General features: G+C 41.0%; 1 protein-coding gene across 4 annotated transcripts in view; it reads right to left on the minus strand.

Moving 5' to 3' along the window:
• phip (pleckstrin homology domain interacting protein) overlaps positions 1 to 25,034 on the minus strand; it is a 34,915-nt gene continuing 9,881 nt past the window's right edge. Inside the window, exons 9-40 of one of the 4 annotated variants that reach the window (XM_035678561.1) lie at positions 23,844 to 23,944; positions 23,289 to 23,359; positions 22,819 to 22,919; positions 22,448 to 22,488; positions 21,807 to 21,905; positions 20,630 to 20,786; positions 19,283 to 19,417; positions 17,026 to 17,154; positions 16,624 to 16,849; positions 15,784 to 15,906; positions 14,596 to 14,779; positions 14,366 to 14,468; positions 14,039 to 14,176; positions 13,094 to 13,191; positions 12,744 to 12,951; positions 12,267 to 12,377; positions 11,866 to 11,973; positions 10,490 to 10,614; positions 10,031 to 10,113; positions 9,787 to 9,898; positions 8,508 to 8,569; positions 8,246 to 8,422; positions 6,908 to 7,028; positions 6,670 to 6,795; positions 6,450 to 6,525; positions 5,735 to 5,794; positions 5,413 to 5,565; positions 4,727 to 4,879; positions 4,367 to 4,578; positions 4,035 to 4,276; positions 3,400 to 3,546; positions 1 to 3,259 (exon numbers count right to left, since the gene is read on the minus strand). In XM_035678561.1, coding sequence (XP_035534454.1) covers positions 2,547 to 3,259; positions 3,400 to 3,546; positions 4,035 to 4,276; positions 4,367 to 4,578; positions 4,727 to 4,879; positions 5,413 to 5,565; positions 5,735 to 5,794; positions 6,450 to 6,525; positions 6,670 to 6,795; positions 6,908 to 7,028; positions 8,246 to 8,422; positions 8,508 to 8,569; positions 9,787 to 9,898; positions 10,031 to 10,113; positions 10,490 to 10,614; positions 11,866 to 11,973; positions 12,267 to 12,377; positions 12,744 to 12,951; positions 13,094 to 13,191; positions 14,039 to 14,176; positions 14,366 to 14,468; positions 14,596 to 14,779; positions 15,784 to 15,906; positions 16,624 to 16,849; positions 17,026 to 17,154; positions 19,283 to 19,417; positions 20,630 to 20,786; positions 21,807 to 21,905; positions 22,448 to 22,488; positions 22,819 to 22,919; positions 23,289 to 23,359; positions 23,844 to 23,944 — 4,695 coding nt within the window. In that variant the 3' untranslated portion in view covers positions 1 to 2,546. Of the gene's footprint in view, positions 3,260 to 3,399; positions 3,547 to 4,034; positions 4,277 to 4,366; positions 4,579 to 4,726; positions 4,880 to 5,412; positions 5,566 to 5,734; positions 5,795 to 6,449; positions 6,526 to 6,669; positions 6,796 to 6,907; positions 7,029 to 8,245; positions 8,423 to 8,507; positions 8,570 to 9,786; positions 9,899 to 10,021; positions 10,114 to 10,489; positions 10,615 to 11,865; positions 11,974 to 12,266; positions 12,378 to 12,743; positions 12,952 to 13,093; positions 13,192 to 14,038; positions 14,177 to 14,365; positions 14,469 to 14,595; positions 14,780 to 15,783; positions 15,907 to 16,623; positions 16,850 to 17,025; positions 17,155 to 19,282; positions 19,418 to 20,629; positions 20,787 to 21,806; positions 21,906 to 22,447; positions 22,489 to 22,818; positions 22,920 to 23,288; positions 23,360 to 23,843; positions 23,945 to 25,034 lie in introns of all 4 variants that reach the window. The other 3 variants (XM_035678562.1, XM_035678560.1, XM_035678563.1) reach the window with 3 other exon arrangements.

Below are 25,034 nucleotides of genomic sequence, written 5' to 3' on the forward strand. Positions count from 1 at the left end.
CATATATGTAAATATGATTATTTGTGATTGAGATAGAAAAGAAAAAAAAAAAAATCCAAAACCTTTATGTGCCTATGAAGAGTTTGTCCTTGCCCACAAATTACACAGTTTTGTGGGCAACGATCATTAGCTTCCTATCTTCAATAGAAACCCAACAATAACATTTATTTTCATGCCAACAGTCATTTGTGGAGGAAAGTGTCAGTGTTTTAGGCTGTCTCAATCTGGAATAAAACTCTTCATATACACAATATAAACAAACATTTTGTGAAGTAAATATAAGCCAGACTGACAGAAAAAAAAGAAGTTGTTAATTGTATCCTCAAATAAGTGCGAGGAGTATAAAACACCAATTTAACTCCACAGATCTAGCCACTGAAACATTGTCCTGTATGGCAAGGACACAGACAGAAAACAGTTGACACATTATATGTAAATCAAGCTCAACACACTCACTGTGGAGACAGAAAATAAACACATTCAAAAGCCATGTTCTAAAACTTCAGTGCCCAAAGACAGAATTTGGCATTGACAAATCCATAACAAGAGAACAAAAACAATAATAAACAGATGAGATATATGTTGAATAATATGTGACAAGAAAGAGCTATGAAATGAACCGGGTGTATATAGATGCTACCGTCCAGTTCTCCCCAGTCAAACCCACAACACTTTGTTGATTTGGATTTTGGCATTCGGTTGCTTTGTGCTGGGGTGAAAACAGAAAAATACGTGGAGGTGGTCATATGTAGAAACTCCATTAGATGTGTGTACAGGGAGAGAGCGACATGTTTGTCCCCAGTCAGTCGTTTCTCTCTTCCATAAGCTCTCAATACGAGCCTGTGAAGTCCAGTCCGGTCCCGGGATGTCCCAAAAAAAAAAGAAAGGGGGGGCCCAAAAGCAGAAACCGAGGGTTCAATATGCCAGAATAGCGAAGGCACACAATCAGAAATATGAATGTAAGACTTGTCCCTCTCTCTCTCCAAATTCGATCCAGTTTGATCCGGCTCGATCCTGTTTTTTTCCAGGCATGAGAAAGTGCTAGAACATGCGAGACAGATTTGTGTTTGTGTATGGTCACCATAGAAACATATCAACATTTAAAAAGTCCATTTTTATATGTTAACAATTTTAAAATACACAGGGTTACTCCCTACGACTGCATTGATAATCGGTCTGTGGTAAGTGCATCTCAAAGCTAGTCACCCAAAGCTCCACTGGCTGTACCTTAGGTATAAACTGACGATAGGTTGGTTATAGGATAATATATTGACATGAATAATGGTTTTACAACAACAGTAAAGTCTTTTTTTTCAACTGCTATAAATACATTTCTTTGAGAGGTTTCACAACGATCAAACCGTATGCCACTGTTTGTACGCTGAAATTGAATGACACACTCAACTGTGTTATAAAAACACACACGCTCCTTCAACTACACACACTCGCAAGAGTCACAACTTAGTTTGTACACATACAGGCACATGTACTTTGCAGGGCAGAGGCCAAGCGCACTTATACACACATGCACGCACGCACGCACGCACACCACAGACATAAAGGCACAAGGTATTGCTAATGTTGAGGACGCATTGAAACATGATCTATCCAGACATGTATAAATGACCCCTTTCACCCATGCATCCTTTTTCTCCTCCTCATAGTAAAAACTTTCTAACATGCAAAAAAAAAACAAAACAAAAAAAAAAAAACACCCAGGCGCACCCACACACATCAACAGTAAACAACACCTACAGATCTACAGTACCAACAAAAGGTACACCATTTGGTATTTTAGCGCAGACAGACACGCTCAGGTCAGCCAATGTGTAAGACTTCCGAAAACAGAGGGCCGATCATCACGTACAAATCTTAGAAAAAGCAGAGAGGGCTGTATAAAAAAAGAGCAGGAACAATGAAGAAGAGGGGGGGCGAAAGACGTTGTCAGGCCAGTGGTCTGTAATCCCTCACAGACCTAACAATTTCAGCTCAGTGGGCATCTTTGACATACCCAGCAGAGACTCTTGAAAAGTCCTCAAAAATAGCAAGAGTGAGTTAAGATACATCCAGCTCTCCTCGTGATTTTTTTCTTTTTTCTTTCAAGTACTAAAACGACTACTGTTTTGCCAAGTCTGACACCAACAGTGTTTAAGGTCAGACGGAGGTGTAGAGTGGTTCATTGGACAGGAGGACGAGTCACAAGACCACCAGCGTGGGAGTCGTGAGCTCCTGTGGGATCCAACATGGACCAATAATGGCGGAGGAGTCGGAACGAATGAACATGCGTCGTCGGAAAGCCATTGGGGGCCGGTGTGCTTGCTGGGCCCAGAGGAAGTAGGAGTGGACAGATAACTGCGCTGCTGCGTCTCTCCGTAGCCACAGCTTCGAATAGCAGCAGCTGGACTAGCAGCTCCCCGGACGTACACACACATATGCGCACAACAAATGCATACAACACCGAGCACGACTTCCTCTACTCAGCCCCCTGCTCCTCCAACGCATGGATTTCTCCTGTGTCAGGGCAGCCAGCCTGCTCCTCCTCCCCGTTACCACCCTATCAGGTTGGCTTTGGCCTTCTCCGTGAGCTTGCGGACGCGTCCCTTTGAGGAGGTGCCAAATGTGATTGATGAGTCCTCAAACAGCAACTGCCTCTGCTCCTCCTCAGAGTCCTCCTCCATGTACCAGGCCGACCGTCGCCCCTGGTTTCGGGTGCGCATCGACCCACTTGCCCCGTCCCCTGCCTCTTCCTTTGGAGACTCCTTCCGGTTGGGTCGTTGAGGAGCAGGTTGGGGAGGAGGCGTGACGTCCTCATTGGCTCTCCTGCTGCTCCTCCTCAGCGGCGAGGGCTCGGGTGACTCAGCAGGAGGAGGAGTGGCTTCATCTGTCCTTACGGCTCGGGGCCGGCCGCGCCGTCTGGGCGTCGATGCCACGCCAGAGTCCGACAACACAGATGTTTCCTGCGCGGAAGACGTCCCGCCTTCGTCCCCCGTCGATTGGTCAAGCTCATCATCGGGGGTGGAGCTCCTGCGGTTGCCGCTCCTTCTCATCTCCTCCAGCTCCTGCTTGCTCTTCCTGCCTCTTTTCTTGCCAGGAGGGCGGCCGCGGGGTCGGGAAGGGCTCCCCGGAGTTGTGACTTCTGGAGGACTCACTGGTGGGTCCACTCTGGATTTCCGCCCCCTCCTCCCAACGCCCAGGGTCACATGACTACTGTGGCCATTCAGGTGGACTGTGCTCTGAGATGAAGGGCTGGCAGGAGAGCCTGGGAGGAAAGGACATTGATTTACGGGACAAAAGGAAGAAGCTATAAATCAATAGCAGACCGGTGACATTAAATGTGTTTTATGACTAATCATAAACCCAAGCATCACACGGTCACTTCTTTGAGACATTATCTCTTACCGGGTGTGAGTCGTACAGGAGTCCTGAGTTTCCTCCGGGTGCTTCCTCCACTGCTACTTTCCGTGGCTGGAGGGGGTGTCACCTTTTCAGGAGCCGGAGGCGTTGAAGCTGACACAGAGTTATGAGCCCTCAGTGAGCGAGTAGACTCTGTCGACGGCCATAAAATATGCAAGAAAGGAAGTAAATACATCCTGTTACATGTGGTTAGTTGTTAATAAACTATACTTTCTTATTAAGGGTGAAAGAATTGACACCACTCTCATGCCTGTACGGTAAATATGAAGCCAGCAGCTGGTTATCTTAGCACAAAGACAGGAAACAGGGGGAAACAGGTTGCATGGCTGTGTCTAAAGGTAACAAAATGTGCCTACCACCAGCTCTAAAGCTTATTCAATTTCATACAAAAGAGTTTAAAAACGACAGATATTTCTTGACTGGGCGCAGTAACTTCCTGGAGTTTTGTTGTCACCGTGAGGTTGCCAAGCAACTAGGCTAACCAGCTGCTCGCAGAAGCTTCATATCTGGCATACAAACGTAATCTAACTCTAAACACAAAATGTCAAACCGCTCCTTTAAAACTACAGTTTTTGATATTCTTGCTGTCAGTATGAATTTACATGTAGTAGTGATCTAACCTGCTGTGCTCTGTGGGTTGCCTGTGGTGTTATGTGAGGAGGAAGAGGAGGGTGGAGTGTGTGTAGAATGGCGTGCTGCACTTCGTGTACGCCCTGCAGCGGGTGTGTCTGCCTTCCCGTTCACCAGCTGTGGGGGCTGTTTGGGGGCGATGCTCTGCCTCAGAGAGGAGGGTCGTGAAGGAGCTGGTGATGGCTCCCTTTTTCCGGTCACTCTGGATGACACACGTCTCTTCCTCTCTGGACTAGAGGCAGGGTGGGAGGAAAGAATACCAAAGATCACACCTAATGCACAGTAAAAGACAAGACAAGAAAGAAAATGTCCTTTCTCCTACCTGGATGCAGTGCTGCTGGCTGGAGACTCGCTCCTCCTCCTCCTCCTCTTCATGGCGTGCCGTGTCTGTCTGTCTGTAGTGTGTCGTGTCTGTCTGTCAGTGCCCTGTCTGGTCAGTTTATCTGTCAGGCCGTGGATGGCCTTGTAGTCAGCCAAGATGGAGCTGACATGCTCTTCAAACAGTGCAGAGAGCCTCAGACTCATACTGTAGATCTGGAGACACAATAAAGGACTGATTTAACTGCCACACACAGACAAAAAGGGAAGTATTTTATTTGTATTAATCAAAGCATGAAAATATGAGAACGCTACAAGGTATATTAAGAGTGTGTGAGTATGTGTTTTTGCATGTGTGTCTCACCCGAGACTTCTTACTGGGCGTGTAAGCTTTGGAATTGCTGAAAATCAGCCGGACGTCTTTGCAGAGCTCAATGGGAGACTGGTACTTCCCTTCTGTTAGTGTGTTGAGAACGGTGCCAAAGTCCATTGGTGATTCGACTATTTGCAGGTAGTCCTGGGAGAGGCGGAGGGAAGTCGGGACATTTCAATTACAGGTTTCAAAAGATGAGAACACAATAAGGAGTAGAGGAGAAGGGAGGGTAAAGATGTGGGAGATTTAGTTTTTTTTACTTTAAGTGGACTGAAAAAAGAGAACCAACTGAAAGAATTCCACTACTCCTCTGTTAACAAGAGAACTGCAGCCCACTGAAACTGTGAGTCTGTTCACATTGTTTCTCCTTCACAACTCTCCCATTAGATTTGGTCTTCATTTCAGATGCTGAATGGAGAAGCCTGTTTTTCAGACCAAACAATCCCTTCGCTTCAAACACCACTCCTTGTGTAATTGAGTTGTAGCCACTTGTGCCCCTGACTGACTGTATAGTAAGTTTCAAGGACCAAAACAGGTAACTGAAAATGCAAATTGACCTGAGTCTAATACAAATTCTCTATGAGCTAAACTCACATCACATCCACATGAGTTCAGTTTGTTTCTGAGGAAGGTAGAGTTCACACAATACTGAAAGCAACGAGTTTTTGCGTAAGTACCGGGTATTCCTGTAGGTCCACGGGTTCTCTGAAGGGCTCTGAATCTTCACACTGAAAGATGAGATCCAGCAGCTCCTTGCAGCGCCCCCTCCATGCATGAGGGTCGTATGAGGGAGGTCGGGTTCGAAGTTGGCGCCGCATGGGTCGACGACCCTACACAGAAAAAGTCAGGTAAATAGAAGTAACTGTGCTTGTTTAGAGGCTGGATTTAACTTTTAATATTAAAAGTAAGACTTCAGAGTTTAGTATAGTTTGTTTTCACTCTCATGAACAGCAGTGAAGGATGTGTGGGACAACACTGTTGCTGTCACCCTAACCCTACCTTATGGTTCCGCGTGGATGTTCCAGGAGTATTACTATCTTCATCCTCCTCCTCATCATCCTAAATAGATAGGAAATGGGGAATTATTGCATATTGTATAACAGGCTGCGCTGCCCTAATAACAGCAGCATTTAAAATTAGAATTACTACTTGTTGTACCACGGTCTGGGAGAATACTCGATGCTGATAAAGAGTGTCCATTAATTCCTGATGTCGCACACCTAAGTAGTGTTTGTCAACTGCACGCAGTGTTATTGACTTTGAATTTTGCTAGTATAAGGGAACTAAAAATATCTCCTGTTGCCAAGTCATATCTAAGGTTTGTCCAATTTACTGAAGTAGTGGCATGTAAAAAAAACTTCAAATTTTGATTGCCAAACACATGAAAATATAAATGAATGATCTTCCTAAGTGACCATGGTATAAGCGGGATAATGCACTTTGAGGTGTCCATAATCAGGAATTAATGAACACCTTGTCAGGCATTATCCCTCACCCTTGATACATGCAATACAATATCCATCTCACAACATATTTATCAATTAAGAGGAAATAGTGAAAGTACGCTTTTCTTTGATGACTACCGGTATTTGACTATTTTTTGATTTGGTGAGACTATGTAATGAATTTCAGCAATTAATTAGAATAAAAAGCAACATGTTCAGGGCCTTTTTAAGACAAGTTACAGTGTAAACATGTAGATATGTAAACACACCTCATCTTCAGAGTCAGAGAAGGTAGCCTTCTTCATAGTTTTGTAGAGGGCCATGAGGTCTGTCAGACTTTGGTCCCTGAAGGAGAAAAGAGGAGAGAGCAGAAATGATATCTGACAGTGCAAATATTGTGAGATGTTTAAAACATGGAATGTAATCCTAATTTTTAACCAGAAGGTTTTGATGATTTTTTTGTGTGGAGTGCTTTAAGATCATACTCACTTAATGAATTGCAGCATGAGGTCAGAGACAAACTTGGCAGTAGTGACAATGAATGATCCGGGCTCATTGAATGTTTGGGTGTTGTGTTCAATGTAGCGGACCTCCCACATCAGAGAGGACAGTCGTCTGAAAGAGAAAAAAATAGGTTGAGTGTGTACGTAATTCTCTCTCACACATACACACACGCTCTGTATTGTCTGCCATCCCTTTTAGCCAAACACAGCCTGATGTGAGGTACCTGTAGAAGCGGTTCACCAGCCTTTGGCGTATGGTGCTGAGGTCAGTGATGTAGGCCACCACTGTGCAGTATGTGGGGTAAGCTTGTAGATCCACTGGAAAGGCGAATGGCGCTGCCACATCTGAGGGTGAACACACAAGAAGAGAGGATTATTACTGGAACACATCCGCTAAATGTAAGACAAGCCCTTAGTAATACTGTAAAACTGAACTGTTTAAAGGTGGAAAGAGAGGTATAGTCAGAAATGACTATAATAAGAATGATATGAAAATGCCACATAGATCTTTTTTCTGTTAGAGGTGGAAACACAGAATCTGCTGTGGAAACTGTCAAGACATGTTGCACACATAACAAAAGCAAAAGTTTTGATTTCACATATTTATCATACCTTAATTGGTCAACAAAGTGGATTTTCTTTTATAAATGCAGAAAAGTCATAAAATATCAAATATCATAATAATATTTACACTGGATCAAAGCACATATTGTTGAAATTGAAGGTGTGAATCCAGGCATTTGATAAAAATGTATTGTACATTATAAAATGTTTCTTAGCTCTGCACAAAGGCAATACTGGACCAAGAAAAAGCAATAGATTATATTTTTTCTTTTTCAATCTATATTGTAACAATATGTGTATCAAAAATTATGAAGATGTGAAATTCCTAACCTATCAAAAAAAAGAGCTACCCCTAGTAACTAACAACTAAATAAATATGTTAGGAAAACTTGCTACTACTACTTGCTGTAGCCTCAAACTTTGACCAATTTGACCTAAAATTCCACTGTGGACCTTAATGGTTTAACAAAGGTGGATATCCTTTCTACATGATATGTCTCCTTCTAAATAAAATAACCTGCTTACGGTGTCTAAATTTAGATGCACCTGCAAGAGTTAATATAAATCCTGTGCTGTAAGCCAACTGCGGCATGAAGCGTAGGAGTAACAAGGGAGAGATCTAGAAGGATTAAGTGTGCAGGCTGTTGGTGCTCGCGTGTGTTTAATTCCCAAACTATCACTAGAGGGAGCCTTCAAACCAGCTTTCCACCAGGAGGGGTGCAGTAACACAAAGCCTGTGCTTTATATGACATTACATCACTTAATGGGAACTCAAGCAAGCACCTCAGTATGCGGCTGAACGTGTTAGCAGCTTATTTCTTTTAACATTTGATCCGTGGCCCTGCTGGGCTCACACTGATGAGCTCAGAGTGGTGACTCATGTTGTGTGGACAGTCATGCTGCTTTACGAGAAATGGGCCCTCCTGGTTGAACTTCACATCGCCGCTTAAGTCACATAAGCAGACCGTTATTTTCACAGAAGCTTGATGACGTCATACCGAGTGTGCAGAGCTGGTCGATGGCTTTGATGATGCGTTCGCACTCCTCTGCGCGTGTGCGGCAGCCCCACTCCCCGTCCAGTGGGACGTAGAGCAGCTCCTTCTGCTCTTCTTCTATCAGCGGGACGCTCATGCCCAACTCCTCGGGAAACGTGGCTGCGCGGGGAACAAGAGAAACTGAAGAATCCTTCAAAATGTTAAAATTTGTAAAGGGAGTGTAAATGTGTATATACTGCAGTGTGAGCGTATTAGAGTGACCTACCATCATCAGGGATGGGCTCCATATCCCAAGGACTCATCTTTTCCGTGTCTCCGTTATCCCAGCTGGATGAGAAACAGTTTTGATATGAATCGTCAAAGTCATCTTTGAGCCTTTGTCTTTGATATTTTATAGGTGACGTATTACAGTCATCCTACAGCCTAAAGTGAATGTCATTCTCTAACAAGGTTTTTCAAATAATGTGTCACCATGAGCACTCAGTGCTGACAAAGAAAAACTAACTCAAACAGACAATATGCTTATTAACGTTTCAAATTGGAATGTCACTGACAATGAAAGTCCACCAATAGCAAAACAATGTTAGTTGGTGTCATTGTAAATATCAAATCCAGGACTGTTTCATCAAGTTTTATGAGTGATTCAAGCCATGACGTGTTTGTGCAGTTAATGAGTGTTGTGAGAGGAGGTGTCAGCAACATAATCACAACGAGCCGTTTGTCTACACTTGCCTGGATTTTGTCCAAGCAGACAAATCCCTGTTACATATAAACCATTTTAATGAAACGGGTTCACGTGTCTTATTCCTTATTCTGTCATCGGGGGAAGTCAGATGTCAAACTCATTCAGTCCCAGGATTCCACTAAGATACCAAGAGAGCAGCAGACAAAGACTGGGAACCCAGTCAAAGTTTTCACACTTTCACACAGTAGCCAACTTTTCTGATTTTGAAAATCAGTCTCCAAGTGAAGTTTCACAAAATCACAAGATTTCAATAATACAATGTTTGGTAAATATGTACCATCAATTAATGCCACATGATTTTCTGACTAAGAGATTACAGTTCTCCTTCTATAACCTGCTCGTACCTGCTTGTTCAGTATTCTCCATATAAAAGTGTTATAAGTGGTATAAAGTTCACGTTATGCTGATACTGTATAGTTTTGTAATGTTGCATTTTGTTGTGTCATTTCAGTGGATTGAATACATTTCTGGTAGTAACCTGCAGTGCTGCAACTGCAAAATATAATTAGCGATGTCTGACTTCCTTTTCTCACCATCATCCCAGAGGTTTCCTTGATTATGATTCATTTTGGTCTTGTCATTTCTGTTTAACACACATTATATCTGTTTTCATTTCTGACACAGTTTGTCGCGCGGGGTTAAGCAGTCTTTTCATTTGTTGATGCAACCTTAGGTTTGAAGCAATGGATCTAATTGCTCATGAAAATGTATCGAGTGAAAGTGAGACTGTGTAGAGCTCTGATTTATCTGCGTTTTCAACTGTGCAGCCCTAAACAGAGTAAATACAAGCGGATCATACCAGACATTGTAGCACTGAAAGAGGCTGTCAGGATACTGAGGCTGGTAGGGCTCCTGGCTCTCGATGGTCCCAAACCACCAGGCATCGTCAATTACTGACCGAAACCTGTCACCTATACACACATCACAGTTAGTTTAGATCTTAACAAGAAAACAACAGTTGACCTCATGATTTAAGTTAGAAAATATATGTGACATGTATTTTGTATTCTGCGTGTCAGACAACAAAGGCAAACCTGTCTGACCTATACTCCACTGCCTCTTTCTGGCATTGTCAAACTGCTGCCGTAGTACCAGGAAGTCAATGACATCAGGCATGTCGTGGTATCTGCAACAAGACAAACATGTAAGCAACAAAGCAACAAAAGAATAAATAAAACAACCATATTAACAGTGTGAAATAGATCTAACACAGACAATGTGGAGTAGCAGCTTGCCTTTCCCATAACAGTATTTACTTTTGTATTGTCAGTCAACTGGATTAAATGTTTTAGGAGTACTGCCTTGCCTTGTGTCAACACAAGAATTAATTTAGGGAAATAAATATTATATTTAAACTTAGCAGAAGAGAAGCCCATAGATTACAGAGAATAGTTTCACACTCTGTGGGCACTAATGTTGTTGGAGGAATAAAAAAGGTGAAAACGAGGGTGAAAAATGGAAAGTTCCATTAAATATAGCATGTGTCACATTGGGATGCTTACTTCATAGAGAAGGATCCTCCAGTTAGTTTGCCGGTGTCAGGGTCCAGGAAGGAAAGCTTCAGACAGCACAGTGTGGGCAAGCCAACCTCATACTTGATGCCAACTATCTTCATCAATTCCTGCTCCTATACAGCCAAAAATAAAATGGACAAATAATGCAAATGAATACAACTCATTTATTGGGAGTGATTAGCGTTTCCTGGTTTAGATTAAATAAGATCAATGCACTACTTTTCATTTTCTATTGATATATTTTCTTATCAGTGTTGTGTACTGTGTAGGCTGAGAGAGAGTTAGCAGGGCTACAGTAAGTTTTTCGAGCTAAGAAAAAGTTAAACCGGAGAAAGTAATACTTTAATGTCGCCATAGATGTTTGTTCAAATAAAAAGAAAAAGGTATAGAACCCTGCGTTTTACACGCTACAGGCAATACATTCACAAAGATGCACACTGTGGCTGCAATACATTATGGACTGCTGTCTGCACGGAAATTGCTATTTCTGCCTCCACACATGGAAAAGAAATGAAATATATACCAAGTAAAAATGTAATCCCATAAGCTGTTACTTTTAAGTGTTAAAGTCTTTTTCCCCATTCTTTTAGAGACAGTTTCATATATAGGGGTGAAACTTTGTTCTCTGCAGACATTTTTCTTTTAGCTGATGTACATTTTTTTGGAAGGAAAAGGGATTAAAGTAAACATGAAAGAAACGAGACAAGCGTCTGTGAGTAAGAAGAAATACCAGTAAGAGGTTTATAAGCTAAATACTGTGTGTGTGTTGGAAAGACCTGAGAGGGAGGTGTGTGTGTGTGTGTGTTTGTGTGTGTGTGTGTGGGTGTGTTGTGATGTGTGCAATGGTGAATGATTGAATCATTGTAGCTTGAAACTATGTAGTGATTCCTAGGAACTGCTATGTATTCTGAGGAAGATTGTGCCTTTTATTATTTTATTTCTACTCTGGCCTTTTTAGCCATTACCTTTGAAACTCAGCATCCTCAAAAGAGAAGTGTCACTGAAAGTATTAAACTGCCAAAATGTCAGTCAAGATGTGAGACTGAAAAACAGGATCTGGCATCTGATGTTCACTATATATCTGTCAGAGGATTGTGAGAGAGGTTTTTCACTGTGACTTCTACTTTTATGTTTTTAATGAATGTCACTGTTATTAATTTAACTGGACAAATGTATTTCCCCTGTGTGAGGACTGTATTGACTTTTGTTTCATGGCTCTACTGTTATTTTTACAAGAGGATTCTCTTCAGTGGTTGTGGGCACACAAATAAAGAGACGATATAAATCTCTGGATACATGGGATCTAAAGAGCAGAGTCTCTCTTCAGAGAGTCTTAAATCTATCTTTGTCAAAGTGTTTCTTACCCGTAGCTCCATCTTGTGCCAGGGCTGCTTTTTAGGATTGATGCTGTAAATCTTTTTCTGTTTGGCCATCTCCACATAGGCTTCATGGCCCTGTCTGAAGTAGTATACCTGCACACACACACATACATCAATTCAAATTTATCACAGAACTGTATATTGTATATGTTTCTGGAATGTAAAATTTGGGGTAACATAGTTAAATTATATTTTCAGCTGCTATGGATGGCAATGTCAGTCAGTGTGTCCCTTATTTACTTGTGTGTAATGGACATTACAGCCTCATGGGGCCGCTAAATTAAGTGCAGACTTTCAGTCTTGTTGCTATGTAAAACATGAGCCGGTGTTTTGGAATGAGCAGACATGTGGTGCACATGTGCTGAGGACACTGAAACAGCTCGTACCTCGTCCCCCATCTGGGGTATGTAAGGACATCTGCGGGGGACTGTGTCTGTGATCCAGGCAGAGGGTAGCCACTCCTCCAGTGTTAGCCCTTGCTCCTCAAGCTCTGTCCTCTGAATGACACACAACAAAATAAACAGTCAACAACAGTTCTTAAATTAGGGGTTTTTCATTATGTAACATTTCTTTTCTTCTCCAGAATTTAAATAAGGACCTAAACTTTGAATAATCCTCATCTAATGTGTCCATACTTTAAATCAAAAGTTAAAATGTATGAATTTGTTTTACATCAAATGTGCAGAAAATATTGCAAAAGAACCTTTTGTCACGTTTGTTGAATGTACTTGTGTTGACTTCAATTATTTGTCTTTAAAACAGTGTTTAATCTGAGCCCTCATTTGCGCAAATGGCTGAAGGGTAGTAACTTTGATTTACTCCTGGAGCCACAAGCAGGCAAAACACAATTACTAACAACAAACCTTCCTCTTCTCCTTTGGCGTCTTCTTCTTTGGTAATGCGCCATCTTTGTCGGCTTTCTCTTTCTTTCTCTCTTTCTTCCCATCCCTCTTCTTCTCTCCATCTTCCTCAGAGCTGCTGCTTTTCTTTTTTACTTTCACACTCTTCTTGGGCGGTTCAAGGTTGATCCCTGCGTCCGCTGTCCAGTCGGAATAATCGCTAGAGTAGTCGCTGCAAATAAATCACAGGGAGAAGATTAAATACACAGATGTATCTGCTTGTGTTCATGTTTTGATTTGCATACAGCATGTGCATGTATCTGTAGGAGATGGTTGATATGATTAATGTGTGTGATGTACTGTATGTATCTTACCTTGAACTACTGTGGTCATCCGGCCAGGGTTCCTTTGCTTCCTCTTCCTTCTCCTCCTCTGATGAATGTCCGTTGATTTGCCGTACCTCCACCTCTCCCTGGAAACACATATCATTTCATGTTAGCGCTCTAAACGACACAAAGACGAACAAAAAAAAACAAACAGAATCAGTGAAAAGGAAAGGCACCAGGAAGGTACTGTATAGTAAAAAGTTGGTCTATTGTTGTGAGTTGAGCAGTTTGGTGTGCTTGTATCAGCTTGTTAGATTAGAGAGGACATAAGAGATAAGTGGTACTGAGCAGAGCTACACCACATTTAACTCTTCAGTGCTCAATTGAGTACTACTTTTATTGTTAGACTCTGGTAATGAAAGAGTGCATAAAGTTTTCATGGCTTTATTACACTGTTTGCCTGCTAGACTGATTTGAAGGTAGATAAATGTCACTATGTCTATATGGCTTATTTTAATGGATCATTTTGATGACAGGGTGTCCTTTTGGAAAATACACACAAAATTAAAAGAGTCTACTTTTCACAGTACTGGCAGTCCAGAATTGTTTTACCAAGTGGTAAAGTCCAAGGCGCAAAACAGCAGGAAGTAAAAGGTTAACATGCTGGCAAAGTCTGAATAGAAGGTCTTTGGTGAAATCAGCTGATCGAAAATTGGACTAGAAGAAAAATGAGTGCAAAAGCAGTTCTAACAAGTTAGATGAGCCAAAAAAAAAAAATGGGGAAAATGACATCCCACAAGCAAAATTAAAAAAACACTGTTTACTGTCTGACTGCAAATCGCTAGAATTAAACTTTAAGACCCCTTCAAAAGAACTCCAACACAAATCTTTTCATGTCATGTGTGTTTTAGAGGAAGATCAGGAAGGGTTTGCCACATAGCTCCCCTATGAAGTCTGAAACTTAATTCAAAACAGTAACGGTATTGTATCTACCTCTGAGGTGCTTTCGTCGTCATCAGCAGCCTCGGCGCTCTGGCGGCTCGTCTCCTCCATGGCAGCACGGGTGTGATAGCCGTGGTTACCCTGGCTCCTCCTCCCCTCGTCAACTACACATTCTGATGTCGGATGAACCTGCAAAAGCAGAGAAGGAAGGACAAAGAGGAGACAAATAAGAACAGAAATTCCCTATTAAAACTAGGTTGTTAGGCACTGAATAGGAAGGTTAAGGAAGAAAACTAATTATATTCCCCTAGAACAATAATGTTAGTATATAATGTGTGTGTGTGTATATAATGTGTGTGTGTGTGATAATTCACTTACCCTGCTCTCCTTGGGGAGAGAGTGGATGGTACGTCTCCTCCTTTCTGACTGATAAATATTGATCTCCTCCTCCCCTTTAGCCTCACGCCAGTTTACCTGTCTCCTACACAATAAACAAACACACAGAGAGAGTGATGACATGCATTCTATCACTTCCAAAAGGAGGTTTCTCTCTGTGAAATCAAATTTGTGTGTGTGTGTGTGTGTGTTTGTGTGTGTCTGTCTGTTACCCGACAGAGGCGTCCTCCAGCTCAGGGACCAGCACCCTGCGGCTCCAGGCCACCAGGTCTCCCTCTGTGGCCATCTGGCTGCGTGGGGCGTTGCTGTGCATCTGCCGGACACCCTCGATCTGCCCGCTGCGTCGCAGACCCACGTTGGGTGGAGAGTGCACCTCAGTGGGCGAACCCACTGATCCTGAGGGAAATAGATATCAAAGAGAGGGAAAATAGTGTTTACACCGTTTTGGGGTAACTTGTCCCAATTGATAATGGATGAGAATGCTGACACCCAACTCATCCATGTGTTTCTAGTAGATTCATTAATTCAAGTGCTAGAAATACTAATATACTTAGTATTTGTAGTACCAGGAGAAGTCTTCAAATTGCTTATTTTGTCTGAGCAACAGTTGAAAACCCATATTTTTTTACTATTACATAAGCCAAACAAGCCAATCTTAAGCTGATACCATTAAAAATTAAACTAAATAATTTCTGATTCTGTTTTTGTATTGATGGACTAATTAATTATTTGACTAACTGTTTCAGCTCTGGAGATACAAAGAGAGACAAGAGAAGAAACAATGATTTGAACTAGCCGGTTACTAAGTTCATGATATTTCATTAGTAAAACCTAATGGAATTTACAAAGCATACAATAAAGACACCCATGATTTTGTTACTAAGAATGCTGCAGTTTCTTTCTGTTGCCAGCTGCATGCAGGCGATTACTTATTGTAGAACATTTCATTGAACTTTCTAGGTTTCCTGTGTAAATCTCACTGAGTTGCTTAAAATGTTTGTTTTGCATAATTGAAAAAATATGTTGCATATTTCATCTGAAAGGTTCATTAAAAATATATTTTTAGTTTCACGATACACTAATTACAAACATGTGGCTATGACAAATAAAAATATTAGTCCGAATGTATTGTGTGGTGTACTTTTCACACTGTTAATTATACAAATCCATCATATGTGGATTAAAATAGTATCTGCACTTCGTCTTGTCTTAACCTGCTTCAGAGATAGGTAGAGTCACTACATTTAGAAAGCTTCAGTATTTTTTACCTCAGATAAGGCATTAAATTAACATTTGAACTGAATAATGTCCTTGCTATGCCTTTGCAGGTGAAAACTAAAACTAATTCGGATAGTGCCCACACTACATTAGTTTGACTTTCTGGTCATACGCAGCCTTACCTCTGCTTGCCCTGGTGTCATTTGTTCCCAGTCTCTGGTCCTGTTCCTGCTGCAGCCTCTGAATCATAGTATCCAGAGGACTGGGACCGTCCACCGCCTGCTCACTCACCACTTGGTTCAGGCCTGACAGAGACAGGAATGGAGTAAAAGAGAGTGACTTAAAAAAGTGAAAGAGAAACAGAAACAGAAAGAGATGGTGGTTCTGGTGAAATTAAAATAGCTTAAATCAAGTCATAAAGAAGACCCCTACTGTTTCATAATAACTGCATGTACACATTGCTTTATTGCATTCATTTCTTTCTATTTAAAAGGAGGTGAGCTAAAAGTTCCTATACTCTGCACGTCAAAGAAGGCAATGGGTTTTTCCCAAAATCCTCCAGTCACCTCAATACCCAGCATGCTTTGAAAAACTTTAAGGGCAAGGTTAACACTATACTAAGGCAAAACCCACAGAGAGCATGTACAGTCATATCTCACAAGAAATCCCTCTTCCCCCTCGCCTCCTTCACCTGTCTCCACCGTGCACTACTGATGCATTTCATTATCTACTGCTTGTTTCTGTTTATATCCCTGCCAAGATTTGAAACTGCCTTATTAGTTCTGGTTATGATTGCCAATGCTGGTGTAGTTTCAGTAAAAAAAAAAAAAACTCATTATGCACAATTGATGACAAATAACTCGTCAGGCTGTGAGAGCAATGTGACAGATTACAGTTACAATTAGACAGTGTCACCCCCAGGTAAAGTGTACAAGCAAACAAGAGCAGAGTACAACTGAGTTCATGCCCTCAGACCATGAAGAGAAAAGATATTCCTAGGGATCTGATTTCAGCCTCTGTACCTGAGGAAGTGACTCCCATCTGTGGGATCAGCTGCTCATCCCTACAGCCCTCTCTGCCAGGCACCAGCCGTTGGTATCTAGGGTGGTGGGGGTTCCCGTCCACATCCACCAGGAAGGGAGGGGGCATTAGGTGTGGCGCCTGCTGAGTCTGTTCATCCAGCACATAATTGTTGGCATCCCGGATCAGTGGCCGGTAGTCGGTATGGAAGAACATCTGGTCCGCTATCTGAAAAAGGGAGAGGTACATTTACTCATACATTTTAAAGCTAATACTTAGTATGTTTCCAATGAGGATGTAAGACTGATCAGGACCACTGATCTTGTTGTTACTGATAGCATCAATTACGTGAGTTGTTTTTAAAGGTATGTGTATGAACATTAAAGGTGACCGTGTTGCTTTACCTTGTCATACTTGCTGCTGGAGCCAAAGCCAAAGATGAGCAGGTGTCCATGGGAGTCGGTGGCTGCAAAATGCTGCCCATCTGGACTACATTTGCAGTCAAACAACGCTCCGTGCCCTTGGCCCTCGATCTGTCCAACGAGGGGGGGGGTAGGTACACATTGTAAATTATAGTATTACACTACCAGGGCTATTCCAGGCAACCGTAGCTTCTCAAAATGTGTAGTACGCAAAATCAGATGCAGCATTCCACATGAATGGCACTTAGTACTGATACTTAAATTGTTTTTTTTGTGTTTGATGTTTTTTATGTAAACCATGTGACAGGCAGCATTTCTCATTTCCAGCAGCAATAGTGAAATAAAGAGAGTTTGATAGACAGCCAGATCAGTAATATCCACTATTACAATACTGAGCACCACCTGCAGAAACGAAACTTCATCAGAAAACCCTAACTGTTCTGACTGTCAGCAGACTGTTGCCGTTAGTGGGTACTCCATTCAGGAACCGGATGAAAACATCTCTTGAGAGTTTTTGCCTCTTTGTCACTTATAAGGTTGTCGAAAGTACGGATACTTCAATACTTTTGTGATACGACGTGTTTAAAACTAAACGATTCTATCAACTGATAGTATCAAAAGTACCAAACCTATAAAAAAAAATACATCTACAGTCCAGATTTTCCACACAAAGTTGCACAGATTAAATCATTAACTGGTCTTCATTATGTGTTTAGTAACTTTTTCTGTACCATGTGTTCATTATTATTATTTTTTTTTAAAAAGGGGGGGGGGGAAATCCTATTTTGTGTGCCTAGAACTTTTTTCTTCTTGCCGTGGTATCAGAAGAGGTATCAAAGTATTGTACTGAAGTTTAAAATTCTGGTATCGTAACAAGTAAAGGTGCATGTGTTTTTAGCTAGCTGCAGGAGAGGCAACTCTAGAAGCTGTGGAATAGTGATAGAACAAATATCCAGATACAGAAGGCTACAGAACAGCGTCCTCTGTCAGACCTTCTAGATGATTTAAGGAAGCCCCCTTCTTGCAAGCAAACAAATAAATTCATATAGTTCAGTTAAAGAATGGCTGTGGTAGCAGCTACACTGAAACAGTGTTTGAAGCAAATTTTGCAAAGTAAGAAAGAGCAATGCATATCAGTTTAAACAACCGCATTGCGCATGATGCTGTGGGAAGATTATGTCTACAAGTAATAGTGCAACTCTGCTTGACTTGGCTTCAAGACCATGTAACCTCTAAAAAAAAAAAAGCCACATTTTTCCTATTCCAAGAAAAGATGAATTATTAGTCAATAAATTCACCCTTCCTCCATTTCATGTACTTGTTTTGCTGCTACAGTCTTACTTGGTCTTTAGCTTATGGTGGCTAACATCAGCTAACATGCCATGTATTCAAGTGGTTAAGAAGACAGCCTAGTCAGAGGGTCATGAGTTCAATTCCTCTGCTGGGCATGCTGTGCTAACATTGGCAAGCTTTAGTTATTGCTGTGTAACTGACATTACTGGGTCATTGCTCTGACTTCATGACTCCTTTCTACTTGTGCTCCTCTTACACTACATTTTAGCATTTACCATGAGCCTGTAACTGCCATTGTGTCTACAGAGAGCACTATTTATTTTTAACAGTTCCAAACAGAACCATTTCAAGATGACACACTTTGTGTATTCACTGTCTATGATCAGTACCAAGATTTGGCCGACTGATCAGCTCACTGAGTGACTCACTTGTTCTGAGACTCTGATTAATGCTGCCCTTGGTTACCATAGAGACGCAAGCAGGAAATACAACAGTGGCTACAATGATTAACACACCAGGTGAATTAGTACAGTGGCATATGGACATCAGTGTGGTGTCATGATTTCACTCTACCCTCAACTCATGCCCACGGCCACACATAGTGTAGTTTAAATGAAAAACGTGAGAGAAAAAAAAGAAAGAGGAGAAAGTGAAAGCAGTAAGGGAGGGGAAGAACAGTGGCGGGTGAGAGGGAAAGAATGTGAGACAAAGAGTGAAACTGCGAAAGGAAAAGTATGTGTATTTGGAAAGAGGCAAAGGAACAAGAAAAAAAATTTAACAATGCTCATCTGTATGTCTTTCTGCTGATTCACTGCATGAGGAAATATGACATGTGTGAAGGGGACAAATATCAAGATCTGGTCACTGTCCGCTTCAATGTGAGGGCAGTGAGGGAGAGGCAACGAGACAAAGAGACAGAGAGATGCAGGGGGCTCGAGAGTCTCACCATGTTGAAATAGGAGCGGATCTTGACTCCTCTGGCCAGGTCCCACACAACGCAATTCCCATCATGCCCCGCAGAGAAAAGGATTCTGGGATCGAAGGGGTGTGGCTCCAGAACAAACACCTCGTCCTCGTGACCCTGTCATTAAACAACATGAACATATAGATTAAGACACTATTATACTACATTAAGAAATGAAATCATCAGTGTTTGCCAAACAAAATTTGGCATACTTTGTGTCACTAAAGGTTAAGGGGTCAGGGGGTTAGGGTCACTCTGGTACCACTAGAGCCAGACCCATATATCAGTCGGCCGATACTGGCCTATAGCAGACATCAGTATCTGCATATATGTTATCCAATATATGCTGATATGAAAACTGTTTTTTTTCTGGTATATAATGCAAAAAAGAAAAGGGAGGTGTGGAGGAGATGGAGAAAAAAATGTTTGTGTTAATATCCTGGTGTCACTGCACAGTTTATCCAGCAGAGTGGGCTGTGATTTACAATACTGTGGCAGCAGCACAGAGTAGGAGAGAAGAAGCTCTCAGCAATGTTCAGAATTGGTTGAAACTGTGTATGTTAAAGCCCCTACCAGGAACTTTCAGTTTGTGTTGTGTTAAAAACTCCTTGTAATATGTTAAAATTATTTAACAAGAATATTTGACTTAAATGTGCTTTTACTCCTTCTGAGTACCTTTGCATAGATATATTGTTGCAACATCTGTCAAAAATTCACATAGAAAATGTCTATTTTCATCTCATCGGTAATAAGTGAATTTTCCCCCCCTAACACTGGTAATTCTGTATTGGTCTGGCTCTACTTTTTGTTCAATCTACTTTTTTACCACGTTTACGTTTTGTTTTTCTTCTGGGTTTTAACGCATTGCTACTAAATGTCCCACACTCTTGAATGCATCACTAGGGAGTTTCTGAAAGTCCCTGCTAACAGCTGATTTAACAAAAGACATATGGAGATGTTCAGGATAATAGATTATGTAAAATCTATAATATGTTATGGGAAAAGGTCAGCAAAGATCCATAGTACTCTATATGGGATTTGTAGCTAGAGGGCAAAACATGCAAAAGATGAACACGTACAAAAATCTGACACAGATAATATGTCAAAGTATTACCCAAATAACCAGAAATTACTGCAGCAGCAACACATGGATTATAACTGCAAGGTCAGTTATGAGTAGATTAAGTATTGTAAGATTGATAGAGGACCCTTAAAATGCAATTTAAGTTAATTTCATGCTGTTGTTTCTTTCTTATATTGTGTTTGTACATGCGTATCTGTGTTTGTTAGCACTGCGTTTGCATGTGAATATGTGTAATCGCTACATACCATCAGGACGTGGACAAGATTGCCAGTGGAGGAGTTCCACACCTTCAGCGTCAGATTGTTGGCTGCTGTGATCACTGTACTGTCATGGCGATCCCACGCTACCATGGTAACCTTCAACTTGGTCACCTTGTCTTCCAGCGGAGGAGGGTTGTACTTCCTGAAGGGAAAGATGTTGATACACTGATGTCACGTTTGCACGAATTAAGGTCAGTTTGATTTACTTTATGCACAGAAATGAGATAAAGGAGCAGATAAAAGACATTTCTTTTATTTAAAATGTTTAAATGTTTGTTCTGAAAAATAAAAGACACCCTCTTCCTGAACTTATAATCAAAGAAGTAAACAATGTATCACCTGGCTTTTCCTGCTAATTAATCTAATTTATTATCATCAAAATCTCTTTACTGTTTAACATAATTATTCACAACATCTGTTGTTACTGTTTACGTTTATGTGTAAACCTGTGAAAACCAGCACATCCAATACTTTCTTGTGCAATTCCCTGCCTCCCACTTTATGTACTACAGTGAGTGTAAGAACTATATAGACATATATAAATACATACATATACATATGTACATATATACAGACAATTACAAATGTATAATTTTTTTAGGTAACCAGGCTATCTCTAAATCTATATTCATTCTCAAAGCTGTCCCATGTTTGCTGTGTTCATTCAGGCAATAAAGACTTAAATAGCCTGTCATTGTCATCTCCAATCCATTCATTCACTGTCTGTGTTGGCTGCAGTAAATCTATATTCTGTCTGGGAGCCATCAGGTAATCAATCACTGTGTCACACTTCACGCCACAGGTGTGAAGATGTTGTTTTTTTCTTTAACTTAATTGTTTATGTGGAGTAGGTCATCATACTCTAAATAAATAAATGCATATGTGAATAATTACAAGAAATGCAGTTTGCTGCTGGCACAAAGGGCATGCTCTGTTTTACCTATTCCTGATTAAATGTGTTCTACCTTAAAACTGTGCATAGCTTTTAACAGGGGATCTTTACACACTATAGATTTGGCACTTTTGCACACCACATGATTGACTTTTGTGAAATTTGGACTGACATTATAACCCACAGAACCATCTTAACCCACGGCTCTGAGCTCTGAGCACAGCAGTGCTCGTAGAAAAGCCAGACTTTGACAGCCGTACACACACATACCCGGGTAATTTGGTCTGCATGTCCAGCAGAATGCTCCTCCAGCCCTGAGGCTGCAGCTGCCAGATTCGTGCTGTACCATCCCTGCTGCCGCTTACAAACCTGCAACACACAAACACACACACACACACAAATATGTGAACACAGATTCATGCTGCAACTAAGCTGTAAATATAAATATGTAAAAACACCTTGTTCTATTTCAGCTTTCTACAATACAATGAATGCTTTCATCTTCACATATCAGGATACACTAATTGTATGTACCCCCCATCATCTTCTTCTATCTCCACCACCCCTCCTTTTTCCTTTTTGCATAGACAGTCTGCCTCCCTCACTGCTGAGATTACAGCAACCCAGGGGAATTACAGCTGAGCTTGTTTTTCTGCAAACTCCACATAGACACACACACACAAGAGTGTATGATATGTGCAAGTATATGTGTGTGTGTGTGTGTGTGTGTGAGGGGACCTGTTTTAGAGCATGTATCAAATAGCAAGTGAAGTTAGTGATTCTGCTGACACCATCAAGTAACATTATAAGACCCAGAGGTTCCATAAAAACAAACAGCAGTGCACACACAAAAACTAACTACACCTATTATGTAGCTCAAACACACACACACACACACACACACAACCTACCTGTCACTGCAATGTGAAAATTGGATGCTGTCAACTTTGTCCTAGGTGAGGAAAATACAGAAGAAAAGTCAAAACAACGCAATGAGTAACAAGCATTTGCTCTGTCAGTCTTCCAAAGCATGACAATTGTATTGTGTATTACAAAAAAAATAATATTTCTGACAAGAAAGCCTTAATTGAAGGTCAGCTTACTAGCTTTTCCAGAGATTTCAACTGCGTCTCATTTTTTTTTTTAGTTAATAATTTTTTGTATGCAATTTTTTTTTAAACAGAAAACAGATAACGTACAAGACAACTAGTAAAAACATTACATTTGTCAAAACAATAACATTTTTAGTACAATGGACAATGTTAGGCATCTTTAAACTCACTGTATGGGACTCAAGTTCAGAGATCTTCTCTGGTTGTCCTGACCCAAAGTAGTACACCCTAATGATGTGATCCGTGCTTCCAGTGGCCAGGAACATCCCACCTGGACATACACATACACATAAAGCATTAGAGTCACAAAATTCATACATCCCAGTACTAGTTTCTAACATAATGTAAAGATCTACGTTTTAAAAAAAAAAAAACTGTATTGTGCGAAAGAAACTTAACGTAATTTATCAAATGTTCAATGTCAATAACATCTCGAAATAGAAATATACTCTGAACAACTGTGAAGCACACTTATTGCACATTTACTGAAAAGCAGCAGGCCCACTTGAGTGTGGCTGTCTGCTGTGCTAGCTCTTCAGTTAATCTGGGCTAATTGTGCACATTTTTTCAGCTCTGTTGCCGTTTCCCCTCCGGTGGTCTCGAAGCATGCGTGAAAATCAAAAAACGAGCAGCAGCTCACCTGCGCTGAAGGAGGAGCAGATCATCTGGACGCCAGGTCTGGAACGCTCCGTGAATTTACTGGGCCTCTGACTGAGCACACACACAGAAATGGATAAATGAAACACACATTGAACTATCCGTTTGTAAGTATTTAATAGAACAGGTTTTATAAGTGGGCATGTTAGCTGAATTTGGCTTCCTTTTCACATTTCCACAAAAGTAGGCCTATTCAGCACATATTGAACAGTGAAAATCAATCTATGAAGCACAAAAAAAAGACAATCCAATCTACCTAAAACTGGAAGCTGAAAGTGGCAATAGCTATGAAAAAAGATCAGTGTGTAGTTTAAATCAATACTGTCTGAAAGAATATTCAGTATGAAGCAAGAACATTAAAGAACATCAAGACAACACACAATAAACTAAAACCCCAGTAAACTTTGATTTTCACTGTGTGACAAACAAACATAATGCTATGGTATATCAGCAAAATGCTCGACAGTACGTAGACGCAAAAGGTGTGAACGGCACTTGTGCAGGTGAGACTGTGTGTACTGTGTCTCGTGTTTCTCACCCAAACTTGAGCGTGCGTGCATCCCACTGCCAGAAGCAGATGGTGCCGTCAGCTCCAGTGGAGGACAGGTAGCGCTTGGAGCCGCAACAGAGAGGAGAAAACTGCAAACACAACCAATTAGAGGTTACAGCTGAGTATAATGGGCAATCAAAAGACACTGCTAACACTACAGCAAAAGAGAAAGAACAATTAACCCTCATGAGCTTAAAAAGCTCCCATAACAATGTACGGGAGAGTTGAGAGATTAGCATATAAGTCTAGAACATAGAGATGAGCCGCACTGCTGACCTGGATGGCATTTCCCTTCATTACAATAAACATTAACACTGTAGTTTATTTTGAGTAAATCACACTTCATCCCTACCTACTGCTATAAATACTGAAGTGTATTAATTCAGTAATAAATCAGTCCTCAACAAATGCACTATTTACTCTTGTTTGAGTAATGTTTACTAAAACCTGCAATGCCCAGCTGTTTCAGGAAATCACTTTTTGAGATTCACGTCTCCAGTTCAGTAGAAACAAACAGCTTGAGGCTGAACGCCACAGGCAGGGGAGGGAAAGTTGAAACTAACACGTGGCTGGTTTTGGTATTTAAGGGGATTTCTTGACAATAAGGAGAACATAAAATTACATAAATAAAACATTTCTCATTGTAAAAATGAATCTGCTCATGGAACCAATTGGCATTGGCATTGGCAACTGGCATTTTATTATTGGATATCAGCTAGTCATGTCATCTACTGCCCATATGTTCGAAGGTGTCTTCTTGGCCTCATCAACTACCACATGTTGTTTTAAAGAGGGGCTTTCAAGTTCATGGATTTGGCAGAATATAAAACTGCACAAAAGATGTACAAAGCAAGAAATAATGTACTTCCTGGCAACATACGAAAATGTTCTCAGACAGAGAGGGAGGTCATAATTTAAGAGGAAAATGTAACTTGAAAAAACATTATGTTCGTGCCACTCTGAAGAGTATGTGTATTTCAATTTGTGGGGGGAATTTGTGGAATGGTTTAAATGGAGAACTCAAGCAAAGTACAAATATAAATAAATCAGCTCCAAAAGATGTACAGTGCTGGCACCGGTACAATGATTATCTAAAAAGGATGAACATCAAGGTAATGCTTTAAATTATAAAGTAAATCGTTATGTTATATATACTAAACATTAAGGTAATGGTTTATA

This window comes from Morone saxatilis, unplaced genomic scaffold, assembly GCF_004916995.1.
Source record: "Morone saxatilis isolate NCDOM2014 unplaced genomic scaffold, NCSU_SB_2.0 Contig7, whole genome shotgun sequence".
Lineage (NCBI taxonomy): Eukaryota > Metazoa > Chordata > Actinopteri > Moronidae > Morone > Morone saxatilis.